The 13,803-nt window shown below is 38.1% G+C and overlaps 1 protein-coding gene across 2 annotated transcripts; it reads left to right on the forward strand.

Annotated features, from left to right (window-relative positions):
* Positions 1 to 896: 896 nt before the first annotated feature.
* Positions 897 to 13,803, forward strand: ENPP4 (ectonucleotide pyrophosphatase/phosphodiesterase 4). 2 transcript variants are annotated; one of them, XM_033217367.1, is made up of 4 exons: positions 897 to 1,142; positions 8,806 to 9,664; positions 10,319 to 10,489; positions 12,362 to 13,803. In XM_033217367.1, exons 2-4 carry the CDS (start codon positions 8,839 to 8,841, stop codon positions 12,724 to 12,726), a joined length of 1,362 nt encoding a protein of 453 aa, XP_033073258.1. In that variant the 5' UTR covers positions 897 to 1,142; positions 8,806 to 8,838; the 3' UTR covers positions 12,727 to 13,803. The 2 variants fall into 2 exon arrangements, with proteins under 2 accessions (XP_033073258.1, XP_033073259.1); XM_033217368.1 differs by having other exon boundaries at positions 12,365 to 13,803.

The raw sequence follows: 13,803 nt of genomic DNA on the forward strand, positions 1-13,803 counted from the left end.
TATTTGAGCTGGAGATACAGTAGTGAACAAGAAAGAAAATACCTCCTGGAGCCTGCATTTTAACACGGGGGACAGTGAACCTGATGCACCTTTAAATATTCCATTAAATTCAATAATGATTTAGTAAGTACTTCTATACCAAGTTCTGTTTGGCACTATAGATTTAAAAGAGAAAAAAGATGCTATTCTCTCATTGCCAAGTGTGCCTGGACAACCCAACTATTAGCGAATAATTCTACTTCTGTTTGGTAATTGCTTTTTATGTTGGAAAGTTTAGTTACATTATTCTATTGAATAATCTTTCCATTAAAAGCAGGAGCACAATCCCACATACGCGTCTGTCAAAGCACCCATTTCTCAGCTGTAACTCATTACTGGCTCCCTGCAGCAGGAACTGTGCTGCTTTTAACCTTACTTCTAAACTATTACCCAACTTTCCCTGTAAAGGTGCTCGCTTATCCAGTAAGACGGACAGATTTCTATGGTAGATCCACGTTTCATTTATCCCAACTGAATAATGGATCAGTTGAAGCCTCCATTCAACTGGATCTGGCTGAAGCCTCTCTAGACTTGTGCCGGACGTTGGTGCAGCCAATGTTGCTTTCTCCGCGGTCACCTAAACTGCCAGGTGCACATTAAGTGGCAGAAGGCCATCGGCTTAGGAATTGCCAGAGGCCTTTCCCGGACTCGCTGGTTTTCAGGTTCCCTGAAAGGCATCCAGATCTAGGATGATAAGAAAAGGGCGTGGTAGGAGAGTGTAATGAACCTCTCTACTGTTAGGTCCAATTCGACCCCTCCAAGAACCTGTCTAACCAATCGGAAAGAAAGTTACATTCAACTCTGGCTCTAGCATCCAATCCAAGGACGTGTCTCAGACTCTGCTGCCCTGTCCCAGCCAGTCCCAAGCTGGCGCCGTAGACGCTCGCCTGGCAGCTGCGCACATTCGGAGCGCCGCGAGCAGCGCAGATAGGGAGGTTGGGGCTGTGCCCCGCGGCGCGGTGCCCGCCACTGCGCAGGCGCCTCAGGAAGAGCTCGGCCTCGCCCCTCTTCCTTCAGGTCCCCCTTCCCCGCAACTTCCCACGAGTGCCAGGTGCCGCGAGCGCTGAGTTCCGCGCGTTGGAAAGAAGCGGCGGCGGCGGCTGGTGAGTACGCGCCTCGCGCGCTCGGCGTTCTGTGGGGCAATGTCACCCCCTCCCCAGTCCACTAGGGGCTTTGAAAATAGAGATGGTGAGACGATACCCTCTGACCCATTCTCCCCCACTACACGGACGTCCCCTGGGGCGCGGCGGGGACGTCCACGAAGAGACTGAAAGAGCCAGGGAGGTGGCGGGCCGAGGCGGAGGCCAGTAAGGGAAGAGGAAAGAAAATTTAGCAGGTGGTTGTGGAACTGGGGAAGGAAACCTGTGGTGGTAAGTGTGAAGGGAGGGAAGTCAGCTGAACGGTAGTGGAGGAACCTGAGGTGGGTCTGGGGTGAAAATGAGGGGAGCTGGGGAGGGGTCGCCAAGCTTTTGGTTTTGAAGTAGAACCACCCATGGCATCGACATCCGTCTGTCTGGGGAATATTAGATTAGAGTTTATGTTAATTATAGATATATTTAAGAACTAATTTCCTAGAAAACAAGCCAACCAAACAATAAAAGGTACATTTAAGTGCCTTTTTAAAGGGCTGGATTAAAAGCACGTAAGGACTAAAAACAATGCTTCCTTTTCTTGTCACAACCACCCTATGAGATCATAGCATTCCCATTTTACAGATGACGAAAGTCAGGCTCAGAGAAGTGAAGGGACGCGTCCAACCAAGATTGTACAACTAGTGACAGGCGGATTCAGCTTTACACCAGATCTGATTCCAGAAGGGCTTTGCTTAATCAGGCAATCTGGTGGACTCAAGTCTGAAGGGAAGATTTGCCAACTACTGTGAAATATCAGCTGCTGGTTTCAGTATTAAGATCTTTTATTTCTCCTTCCCCCCGCCCCCCCCCGATATTGTTTCAAGCTATTTTAAGGAAATTAAGAGGCCTGCAGCACTTGTTTGTACATCTTCCCCCCACCTCCACTTAGATTAGTTGCAGGATATAATATGGAATAAATTTTGATGAAACGACAAGGCGTAATGAAGGGAGGTATTTTACTATGTAGAAAGTAAGATACGTGTGTTTTGAAGATGCTAGAAAATTTTGTGTATGCTAGAAATTTCTGTGTGTTTTACAGAATTGGAGAATAATTTAGAATCCTACGATCTTTAAGACCAAGGAATTTTTTTAGGGAGTATATGTTTTTCCTTAGACTATAAGAAAGCAACTGATAATAATCTAAAAGTAACGGTCTTATTTATAGACATAGAATAAAGTTTTTAAAGGTGTATGAGAGTTTCATTGTATTACAGAGCAGATGGCATGCTAATGGTGACAAATATCTTTCACCATATCCTGTAACGGTTTATCCTCTCTTGGCTTCACATGGGCTAAGAATGCCCCAGTGAGAGTTGACTGCATTCCATCCATGCAAGAACGTCTTCCCAGAGAAGTTAGAAGGTAGTTTGTTCCCTGAATTGAAGACTAACTCATACTTCCAGTTGTTTTGGGGATATTTGGTTGCAGTCCAGAGAGGTCCGCTCTTTTTCTTCTCTTTGACATCTTTTGGATGTGAACAATTACAGAATTTCTTTCAATATTTTGTAATATAACAGTTTCATTCCCTGCAAACTTTATTTTCATTCCTTGGAAACTGCTTGAGAACTTCTCATTGTTGGTTTGTCTGTAGCTTAACACCGTTAGAATGAGACAGAATGTGGTAGACATGGATCCAGCACTGCTAATAAAAGAAGAGTTCTGTTAATAGTTTGGAGATTATTACCAGATTTGTTAACTTGCTATTACTGGACTTGTAAACTTATTGAGGACATGAAATTAGTAAGAACACAGTAAAGCAACATTGCTTTCTGAGCCCAGCCAATCACTGGACTTTAGCTTCATCATATACAAAGTCATATGAAAGGTCATCATATGCGAGGAGATGAGACTAAATCTTTCCTAGTGTATTTTATAGTTTCACAATAATATTCTGCCTGTCATAGTACAGACTTGGTTTCCCCCCCACCCACCCAACAGCTTTGTAACTAGAATGATAAAGGGAAACTAATTTTGAGGGCCTATTCTGTAACCTTTACACATCCTCATTTTATACACAAGGAAACGGAAGCCAGAAAAAGTTTGATCTACCCAAGATCACCCATCTACTAGTTGTGAGCTCAGGTTCTGGGACCCTTCTGACTTCAGTCTATAGTCTTTGCACTTTGTCTATAATCCTAATCCTGAGAACAAGGACTGGGACGCTTGGATGCCAGCAGTGTGCTGAGGGATTACTGAGCCACAGGATTAACAGCATGTGTTCCTGGAGCATCCTTTTAACTCAAGATTTGAGGAAGAAGCATTTTGATTAGTATTTCATTGGGGAGGATGGACACAGGTTTTTGGTCTGTTTTGCACGTGGGAAGTGGTATAAAGCTTTCACATTAAAACACTCAAGTCTGTATTACGGAGTATAAAATTCACTTTTTTTTGAGGTAAAATGAGATGAAAGATGTTTCCTGTTTTGTGGCGGGACATTTAAGATTACAAATTCACTTCCCTCTGCTCTTTTAAAAAAAATAACAGTTTTATTGAGATATAAATCACATACCATTCAATTCACTCATTTTTTAAAGAGTACAGCTTTATGGAATTGTGCAACTGTCATCACAATCAATTTGAAAACATTTTCATAACCCCCAAAATAAACTTTATACCTACTGGCATTTACTACCCATTTCCCCCCCAACCCCTAGCCCTAGATAGTTACTGTAGTTACTTTTAGTCTCTGTAGATTTGCCAATTCTAGACATTTTATCTAAATGGAATCATACAGTAAGTGATTTTTTGTGACTGCGTTCTTACATTTAGCATATTTATCCAGGTTGTAAAATGTGTCAGCACTTCCTTTTTTTTGTCAAATAATATTTTATTATATGGATATATCACATTTTATTTATCTAGTCATAAGTTAGTGCACGTTGAGATGTTTCTACTTCTTGAGTCTTACAAATAATGCTGCTGTGAACATTTATGTATGTTTTTGCGTGGACATATGTTTTTATTTCTCTTGGGCACATGCCTAATAGTAGAATTGCTGGGTTATATGGTAGTCCTATTTTTAACCCTTTGAAGACTGCCAGAATATTTTCCAAAGTGGCTGTGCCATTTTACATTTCCTGTAGCAGTTTATAACAGTTTCATTTTCTCTATCAACACTTGTTATCTCTTTTATTTACTCATCCTTCTGGGTGTGAAGTGGTATCTTATTGTGGGTTTGATTGCATTTCTCTGATGACTAATGCTGTTGAGCATCTTTTCATGTGCTAATTTGTCAATAAAAGATATGAGAAATATATTTTTCAGATCATGCTCATTTTTTAATTAGATTATCCGACTTTTTATTATTGAGTTGTAGCAATTCTTTGTATAGTCTAGATACAAATCTCTTCAGATATATGATTTGCAAATATTTTCTTCCATTCTCTGTGTTGCCTTTTCACTTTCTTGATGGTATCATTTAAAGCACGAGACTTTTTAATTTTGAAGTCCAGTTTATTTCTCTTTTTTGGTCACTTGTGCTCTTGGTGTGGTATCTAAGAACCCAGGGTTACAAAAAGTTACTCCTACATTTACTCCTGTATTTTCTTTTAAGGGTTTTACAGTTTTAGCTCTTAACCAAGGTCTGTGATCTACTTTGAATGAATTTTTGTGTATGGTATGAGGCAGGGCTCCAATTTGTTCTTTTGCATGTGGATATCCAGTTGTCCCTGTACCATTTGTTGAATTGTCTTGGCACCCCTCTGCTCTTAGAGGTAAATCTACTGGAAAATTTTTAGACATACTACAATATTCCATTTTTAGTAATTTCTCTAACAGCTTAGCGTTAAAAATAATACATCATGGTGTATGAATCTCAAACACACTGTTACAAATATGTACTCATAAATTTATGAGTATTTTTCCCTGTGAGAAGATACTGTGCCACCTATTTGCTGATTTAAGTCTATTCTGTTATTTGGTGTTGTAGAACAAAATTGATTAAAGTGTAAAGCCTGTCTTTCTTTTTCCAGATGACAGCCTGATTTATTATTTTTGTTATTTATGCTCCTGCTTTGATTGTTATATATTTGAAAAGTATAAGTTCTTTGTTCCCTAATACATGGCACATACATATACTTTTGTGTTATGGAATTAGTGATAGTAGATATTTGTTGAATGATTTTTTACAAAATGACCCAGGTGTCTGCTGAGCCAGCCTTCATATGTAGGAACTCATTTTAGGATATTCCGGAAATGCAAACTAATACTGAAGAGCTATTATAGACCACCAAGATGAATGATGGTTATACTTTACATGTTGTAATACATTTCAGAAAGATCGTGACAATGAAATATGGTGAATGGAAATTCAAGTTGGCAGTTATTTCTGTATTTATTTCACAGTAATTTGCATGCAAGTTGGGTCTGGATATTGGAGGGACTTGAATGTGACACTCAGGCATTTGGGCTTTTTGTATAGGCAGGGGGATCTTTTGAATGTATTTTTAATTAAGGGAACACGAACAGAGCTGTGCCCAGGGAAACTGAGTTGGCAGTAGATGTGAGGTGAGAAAGTGGAAGGTGGTTGAGGTAGAAAGGTGAATTAAGAGACAAAAGTGCTCTGGACAAGAGATATTGAGGTCTAAAGAAATATAGCAGTAGTAGAGATGGATGAGTGGGTAGCTGTTAAAAATGTTTGTTTCAAATGCAGGTTTCTGGCCTCTACTGTGGGCTGACTGAATCAGAATCTCCTAGTTATAGTGATTTGACAGCTGCACTTTTAACAAGCTTCCTTCAGTGATTCTTATGTCTGATGTGCTGTATTAGATGATGTGAAGATAGAATTGACTAGACTGGCAACTGATCATATACTCAGGGGATCTCTTTGTGACTAGAGAATGCTGAAGCTATTTTAAAGGATTGGTAACTAAGGAAGGGGGAAAAGATGTGGAGGTATAGAGAATGCATTCCATCTGACACATATCAGATTGGATTTGGCAGCAGAACAGCTGTGCGATGGGATAGGACTGGTTGGGAATATAAAATAGTTACACAGGGAAAGAGCCAGAGAAGTAAATAGTGTTTTTCAAAAAGTAAATTTATGAGTATGTTTTCCCTGAGAGAAGATACTGTGCCACCTATTTGCTGATTTAAAAGTCTCTGTTGTTGTAAAGAAATATTTGGATATGGGGAACTATACTCAGAGAAACCAGGGAATCTACTCAATCCAAGCTTTCATGGAGACCTGCATGCCCTTGACACAAGTTCTAAAATTGTAGCAACCCACATGACATTGTCATCTGATTGAACCCAGTTAAAACTCTCTGAGGGAGGAGTTAAGTCACACATAAACACTGTGTTGGGGGCATAAAATACTGAATGAAAGGGGAAATACCATTGTCTAGTTTCTTGATAGCTGAAATTGCTGAGATATGACTAGGGCTGTGTCTGTGGAAATACCCATATGCCTCCTCTACCCCTTATTAGATTTGTTACTCTGTCCTTTGGAGAGGTGGTTTTGTTACTCTGCATTGTTTTTGGTTATTGGGGAGCACCAGGAACAAATGTTCCATGCACCATATTCAGAAGGCAACCTGTCTCGGATTGAAACAGTAGAGATTTTCTAGACCCCAAGATCCTCATAAATCAGATTCTGTGCCTTTGGTCTTTCTAATTTTAAGTCAGTTTTTAAGAGGATCACAGCCTCTGTCAGTAAGTATTTGACCACAAGTACACAGATCCTCCAGGTGGCATGTTTGAAAGAAAGAGAGAAAGTATTTCCAGTCTACTTGAGAGAATACACAATACATGACTCCTGAACTTCATAATCATATTAGTTAACTTGCTGCTCTTCATACCTGGGACCTCAGCATGCATACACATTACCATGTTCAGGATCTTCTTAATCTGAAATAATGCATTCACTTGTTGCATTATAACTGCAATCCCAGATCTTTGTAACTTTCACTGAAAGTTACTCTTAACTAATCTCTTTTTTTTTTTTTTTTTTTTTGAGACGGAGTCTCGCTCTGTCACCCAAGCTGGAGTGCACTGGCCAGATCTCAGCTCACTGCAAGCTCCACCTCCCGGGTTCATGCCATTCTCCTGCCTCAGCCTCCCGAGTAGCTGGGACTACAGGCGCCCGCCACCTCGCCCGGCTAGTTTTTTGTATTTTTTAGTAGAGACGGGGTTTCACCGTGTTAGCCAGGATGGTCTCGATCTGCTGACCTTGTGATCCGCCCGCCTCGGCCTCCCAAAGTGCTGGGATTACAGGCTTGAGCCACCGCGCCCAGCCTACTCTTAACTAATCTTAATTAGTTCTTTGACTTCACCAGAACCTCTAGTTGAAAAACTTCTCTGCTTCTCACATCTGTCAGTTTCAGCTTAGATGCTGCAGCCCAAATTTCAGCTGCTCTTTAGTTAGCATCTTCAACTTCCTTTATCTTCCTTCAGTTTCTGGCAGAATCTCAAATCCAGGGAGGATCAGCTGCCTGTTTTGTTCATGCCTGTGCCAGGTTTACTGAGTTGCTAGAGAAAACCAGTCAACCATGTCACTATGAAAATTCATGACAGCTGTCAACATTGACTCCAGTTCTACTGTTTCCTCACACTTTCTCCCATCCTCCACATTAACTATTTCAGATATTTTTTCTGTTCCTCAAACCTCTGAACCTTTTACCACTCTACTCCCTCTCAATAATTGACCCTACCCCTGGCAACTCTCTTCACCTCTAGCCCTCAAACCTGTCAACTCCCCTACCTTTGCTCCTTCTCTCTTGTTACAATGGAAGAGGCATCCTGTCCATCTAAAATGAATCATTCTGCCTAAATCACATGTCCTATTTTCTTAGAGGCCAAAGAAGATAGAGACCGAAGGCAGGGAGATTTATTAGGGAAAAGCTGTTTTTGTCATCAGTGAATTGCTTTTAAAAAAAGAACAAAGAATCAGAGATAGCTTTAAGCCTAGGGAAACTATTAGTGAAAATAGTTGTTGATCACAAAAAGAACATTTAAGAGGGACGTGGTAATAAAATTCATTTCAATAGCTATTGGATTTCCTCATAAGTTACTGGAGCATCCATGTCCCTGTAGGCTTTGTATGTTTGTTAATCAACTTCATGTGACTATTGGGACACGTACAGACTGATGGGGGGCTTTTTTCTCAATAGCATTTATTTCTTATCCCCCCCTTTTTTATAGCAATGTTTTCCACAAGAACTGGCAATAAGCCAATATGGTAGAATTTCCACCAATTATTTCTGTGGGTTAAAGAAACTATATAATTTATTAAACTGGAAAAGTAATCATCATCTCTGGAGCCTCTGAAAGCTTGGCATTAACTTTATGTTATATAAAAGAATCATTTTAGTGTCTGCACCTATTTTTATTAAGCCTTTAGAAGAATTTCTAATGCAGCAAATGCGCATGACAGCCTAGGAGGAGTATTGATGTGGAGTATAAAAATGGTCCATATAAAGGATAGAGTAGGGCATATATATAAACAGGAAACTGGACAAGACAATATTTATTTTTTCCAAGTTTAGCTTTATTTTTAAATAAATGGCATTATTTAAGTTAATATAGGTAAAGCTGGCATATAAATATTGGTTCTCTCCTCCTGTGGGCTAAAATTCTAAAACTTAACCCAAATGAAATAGCATTGCTACTTATGAATTGTGTTTTTACATTTTAGGAACCCTGATTGCTGTCTTTCAACGTGTTCATTATGAAGTTATTAGTAATACTTTTGTTTTCTGGACTTATTACTGGTTGTAGAAGTGACTCTTCCTCTAGTTTGCCACCTAAGTTACTACTAGTATCCTTTGATGGATTCAGAGCTGATTATCTGAAGAACTATGAATTTCCTCATCTCCAGAATTTTATCAAAGAAGGTGTCTTGGTAGAGCATGTTAAAAATGTTTTTATCACAAAAACATTTCCAAACCACTACAGTATTGTGACAGGCTTATATGAAGAAAGCCATGGCATTGTGGCTAATTCCATGTATGACGCAGTCACAAAGAAACATTTTTCTGACTCTAATGACAAGGATCCTTTTTGGTGGAATGAGGCCGTACCTATTTGGGTGACCAATCAGCTTCAGGAAAACAGATCAAGTGCTGCTGCTATGTGGCCTGGTACTGATGTACCCATTCACAATACCACCTCTTCCTATTTTATGAATTACAACTCCTCAGTGTCATTTGAGGAAAGACTAAATAATATTACTATGTGGCTAAACAATTCGAACCCACCAGTCACCTTTGCAACACTCTATTGGGAAGAACCAGATGCAAGTGGCCACAAGTATGGACCTGAAGATAAAGAAAACATGAGCAGAGTGTTGAAAAAAATAGATGATCTTATCGGTGACTTAGTCCAAAAACTCAAGATGTTAGGGCTGTGGGAAAATCTTAATGTGATCATTACAAGTGATCATGGGATGACCCAGTGTTCTCAGGATAGACTGATAAACTTGGATGTCTGCATCGATCATTCATACTACACTCTTATAGATTTGAGCCCAGTTGCTGCAATACTTCCCAAAATAAGTAAGTAAACATTCAGCTGAGGGATACTATTATTTGAATGGGGCAATTGATTGAGGGGGGGTGGGTTGTATAAAAGAATGAAGCTCTGGCTTTTTGTAGTTTAGAACCATATACTCAGAGTGGGATTATATGTTTTATTCCTCTTATTTACAAGTTTAGAGCAGTTGGCTTACGGTTTAGTTATATGGGTTATGGTTTAGTTTCAAAGTGAGTATTTCTTTGCTTTTGATATATCTAATTATTTGCACTAATGGAAAAAGGAAATTTTTATCCTTCAACATCTTAGATTTTAGTGTGTGATGTTTAGTGGTGATAGTGTGAGGTACCTTTCTTCTACTGATCACAGAATTAGTAGTTAGTAGTAACATGTAATTAGTTTATGTTTACTTAGGAAGATACACCTGAAAAATGTCCCCTTTCTATAAAAGTCCACCACGGTAATCCACAAAGTGAAACAGATTTGTTAATGTTTGAGAAAGGTATGTATTTGTGTGTATCAGTCCCCAACACTGTCACATTATTATTGCTCTGTTTTTTTAAGAAGTGATTTAATAGATGACGTTATCTATAATTTACTTCCAGTTATTCTAGTTAGACATATTTTTTCCTTATCAATCATAATTTGTTTCCTTTGCTGTTCCCTTTTTTTCTCAGATAGAACAGAGGTTTACAACAAACTGAAAAACTGTAGCTCTTATATGAATGTTTATCTCAAAGAAGACATTCCTAACAGATTCTATTACCAACATAATGATCGGATTCAGCCCATTATTTTGGTTGCAAATGAAGGCTGGACAATTGTGCTAAATGAATCATCACAAAAATGTAAGTATTTAGTTGAGATATTTCTGTTGTATCGTAGGAACAAATCATGCCTTGTGATAATGTTATGTTAAGAGGGTACTTCGATTTAAAGAAGTTCACGCAGAAGAATTAGTTCAATTTTCAACCAGATAATTCCCAGGTTTTCATTTCATAGCAATTTACAGTAATCACAATTTCACCTTTAAATTAGAAAGTAGATTTAAGAGTGAAGGCATAGTCCTACTTTCTTTCCAAAACTGCAATTACTGTCAGTAATTTTCAGGATTCATTCTCTTGATTAATACAAAATAAAAGAGAGAAGTAAAAAGACAGTAAAAGGGGAGAGATTAGCTAATCCTTGTTCTTGTGTGTGTTAAAAAAAATTTGTCTGAGTAATCCTAAGTCTTCCCCAGTGACAAAATCATTTACCTGAATGCTACAGCTATTTAGAACACTGGGCAAGAACCAGAAAGTAACCAGACAAAAAAATCCACCAAGTGAACAAAACAGATACATCAAAATCTCTCCTTAAAAATGTATAGGAGAGAAAATGTATAGGGGAGAGTTACAGTTCTTGCCTCAAACTGAAGCTTATTTATCCATATTTCATATTCAATTCAAATGCTTTTTTTAACATCTAATTTTGTGGCCTATAGTAGGGGTCAGCAAACTTTTTTAGTAAAGGGCCAGATAGAAAATACTTTAGGCTTTGTGGGCCAGCTGGTCTCTGTCTCAGCTACTCAACTCTGCCTTTATTGTGTGAAAGCAGCCATAGACAACCTGTAAACAAACTGAAGTGGTGTGTTTCAGTGAAACTCTGGTTACAAAAAGGATGGAGGGCTGACCTTCGCTATGGGCTGTACTTTGCAGTTCTCTGATATATAGCAATTTAGAAGTATCAGGCAAGCATAGGATAGACTCAGGGTCAATGAAGTTTGTATATTATTTATATCAGTGTTATGTTGCATATTCATTGTTGAAAACTGCAAGTATAGAAAAGCATAGGAAAGAGAACAAAAACTATCCATAATCCCTCAGTACAGATTTATAGGCAAATGTTAATTGTGGGCATTTCCCCCCATCCAATCTTTTTTCATATATATATATGTGTGTGTATGTGTGTGTGTGTGTGTATGTTTTAATATTGAAATCTTTCTATATATTCTGCTTTTTGTCATTTTTTTATAATAAAATATTTCAAACATACCACCAAAGAATAATATAACAAATATCAATATACTCATCACTCAGTCACCCATATGTAATATGAAAGTGGGAGCTTATTAAATACAGCTGGTGTACATTAAATGGCAACATTTGTTAAAGCTAAAAATTGGGAATTTATTATTGGAGTGGTATTAGGGACTATCATACACTTTTCTTTAAGTCTAACTTTTACTGGGATGGAGTCACCAGATTAGACAACACATTCAATGCAAGATCCTTCCTGTAACAATTGAGATAGGTTAGGCTGCAGATTTTCTTTTTCTCCATTTGCCGGCGTTACTCACTTCTGCTCTTCCCAGTTACACAGAACCTTCAGCCTGACCACTGTCTTTATAACTAGTACTGTTTGCAGCGAGCTTTTGCAAACAGTGCTGAGATTGCCAGGTGAAGTAAGTGGTAGTAGGGCTGAAAGATAAGTACATCAGGTTGAGAAGTGGTGGTAAAGTCTGAGGGTATGACCAATTGGGAAAAGGGGCATGTGTGTGTGTTTGTGTGTGTGTATTTGAGAAAGAGAGAGGGAAATAGGGAACATAGCTGAGCTGAAGAAATAGAAATTTTTATTTCTGGTCCCTTTCTGAAAGAATTGAATGTGTATATACTAGAAACAAGTTATTTTTTCCTAAAAAGTCTGATCTTATTTACTGATGTTGTTTTGTTCTTTTTCAGTAGGTGACCATGGTTATGATAATTCTTTGCCTAGTATGCATCCATTTCTAGCTGCCCACGGACCTGCATTTCACAAAGGCTACAAGCATAGCACAATTAACATTGTGGATATTTATCCAATGATGTGCCACATCCTGGGATTAAAACCGCATCCCAATAATGGGACTTTTGGTCATACTAAGTGCTTGTTAGTTGACCAGTGGTGCATTAATCTCCCAGAAGCCATCGCGATTGTTATCGGTTCACTCTTGGTGTTAACCACACTAACATGCCTCATAATAATCATGCAGAATAGACTTTCTGTACCTCGTCCATTTTCTCGACTTCAGCTACAAGAAGATGATGATGATCCTTTAATTGGGTGACAAGTGTTAGGGCTTATACAAAGTGTCTTTGATTAATCACAAAACTAAGAATACATCCAAAGAATAGTGTTGTAACTATGAAAAAGAATACTTTGAAAGACAAAGAACTTAGACTAAGCATGTTAAAATCATTCTATTGTTTTCCTTGTGTTTTGTTTTGGTGCATTTGCTAATAAGATAACCCTGACCATAGTAACATTGTTAGTAAATCATTAGGTCACATCTTCTAGTAGGAAATCATTAGGTAACATCAACCCTAACTAGAAATACTAAAAATGGCTTGAGAAAAATACTTCCTCTGCTTTTATTTTGCAATGAAGATGTGATACATCTTTAAATGAAAATATACCAAAATTTAGTAGGCATGTTTTTCTAATAAATTTATATATTTGTAAAGAAAACAATAGAAATCTTTATGCAATTTGTGAATTTTGTATATTAGGGAGGAAAAGTTTCCTATATTTTTATATTTACCTTTAATTAGTTTGTATTTCAAGTACCCTCTTGAGGTAGGAAATGCTCTGTGTTGGTTAATAAAGTTGGAGCAGACAAAAAAGATATAGCAAATGAAGAAATATTTTAAGGAAACCTATTTAAAAAAAACAATTGAGACCATTTGATAAAAGCCTGAGTTGTCACCATTACGTCTTAAGCTGTTAGTCTTAAAGGTTATATCTTGAAGATTTTTGTTAATAAGAAATTCAGAAGAAAAGAGAGGCAAGTGCTTTTCTCTCTATCTATGCTTAATGCCTTTATGTAAATTACTTGGTTGTTTGCGTGTGCCTGTGCAAGTGTGTTTGTGTGTAGTTGTGTGGACATTATGTGACTTACTATAGAAGGAGGTCAGAGATGGACTGTGGCCAGGCTTCCACATTCCTGAAACACACAGATCTCAGGAAAGGTTATTTTTGCACGTCATATTTGTTTACTTTCTCCTAACTCACAAGTTAAAAATCATAATTTAATTTCATTAACTTTTATCTTTTAACTCTCTCATGTTTGTTGTAACCTGAGGTATCCAAATGCTGCAGAAAAATTTATGACCCAAATACAAATCTCAATTTGATTGGGACAGAA

This window comes from Trachypithecus francoisi, unplaced genomic scaffold (genome assembly GCF_009764315.1).
Source record: "Trachypithecus francoisi isolate TF-2019V2 unplaced genomic scaffold, Tfra_2.0 Lachesis_group10, whole genome shotgun sequence".
Classification (NCBI taxonomy): Eukaryota; Metazoa; Chordata; class Mammalia; order Primates; family Cercopithecidae; genus Trachypithecus; species Trachypithecus francoisi.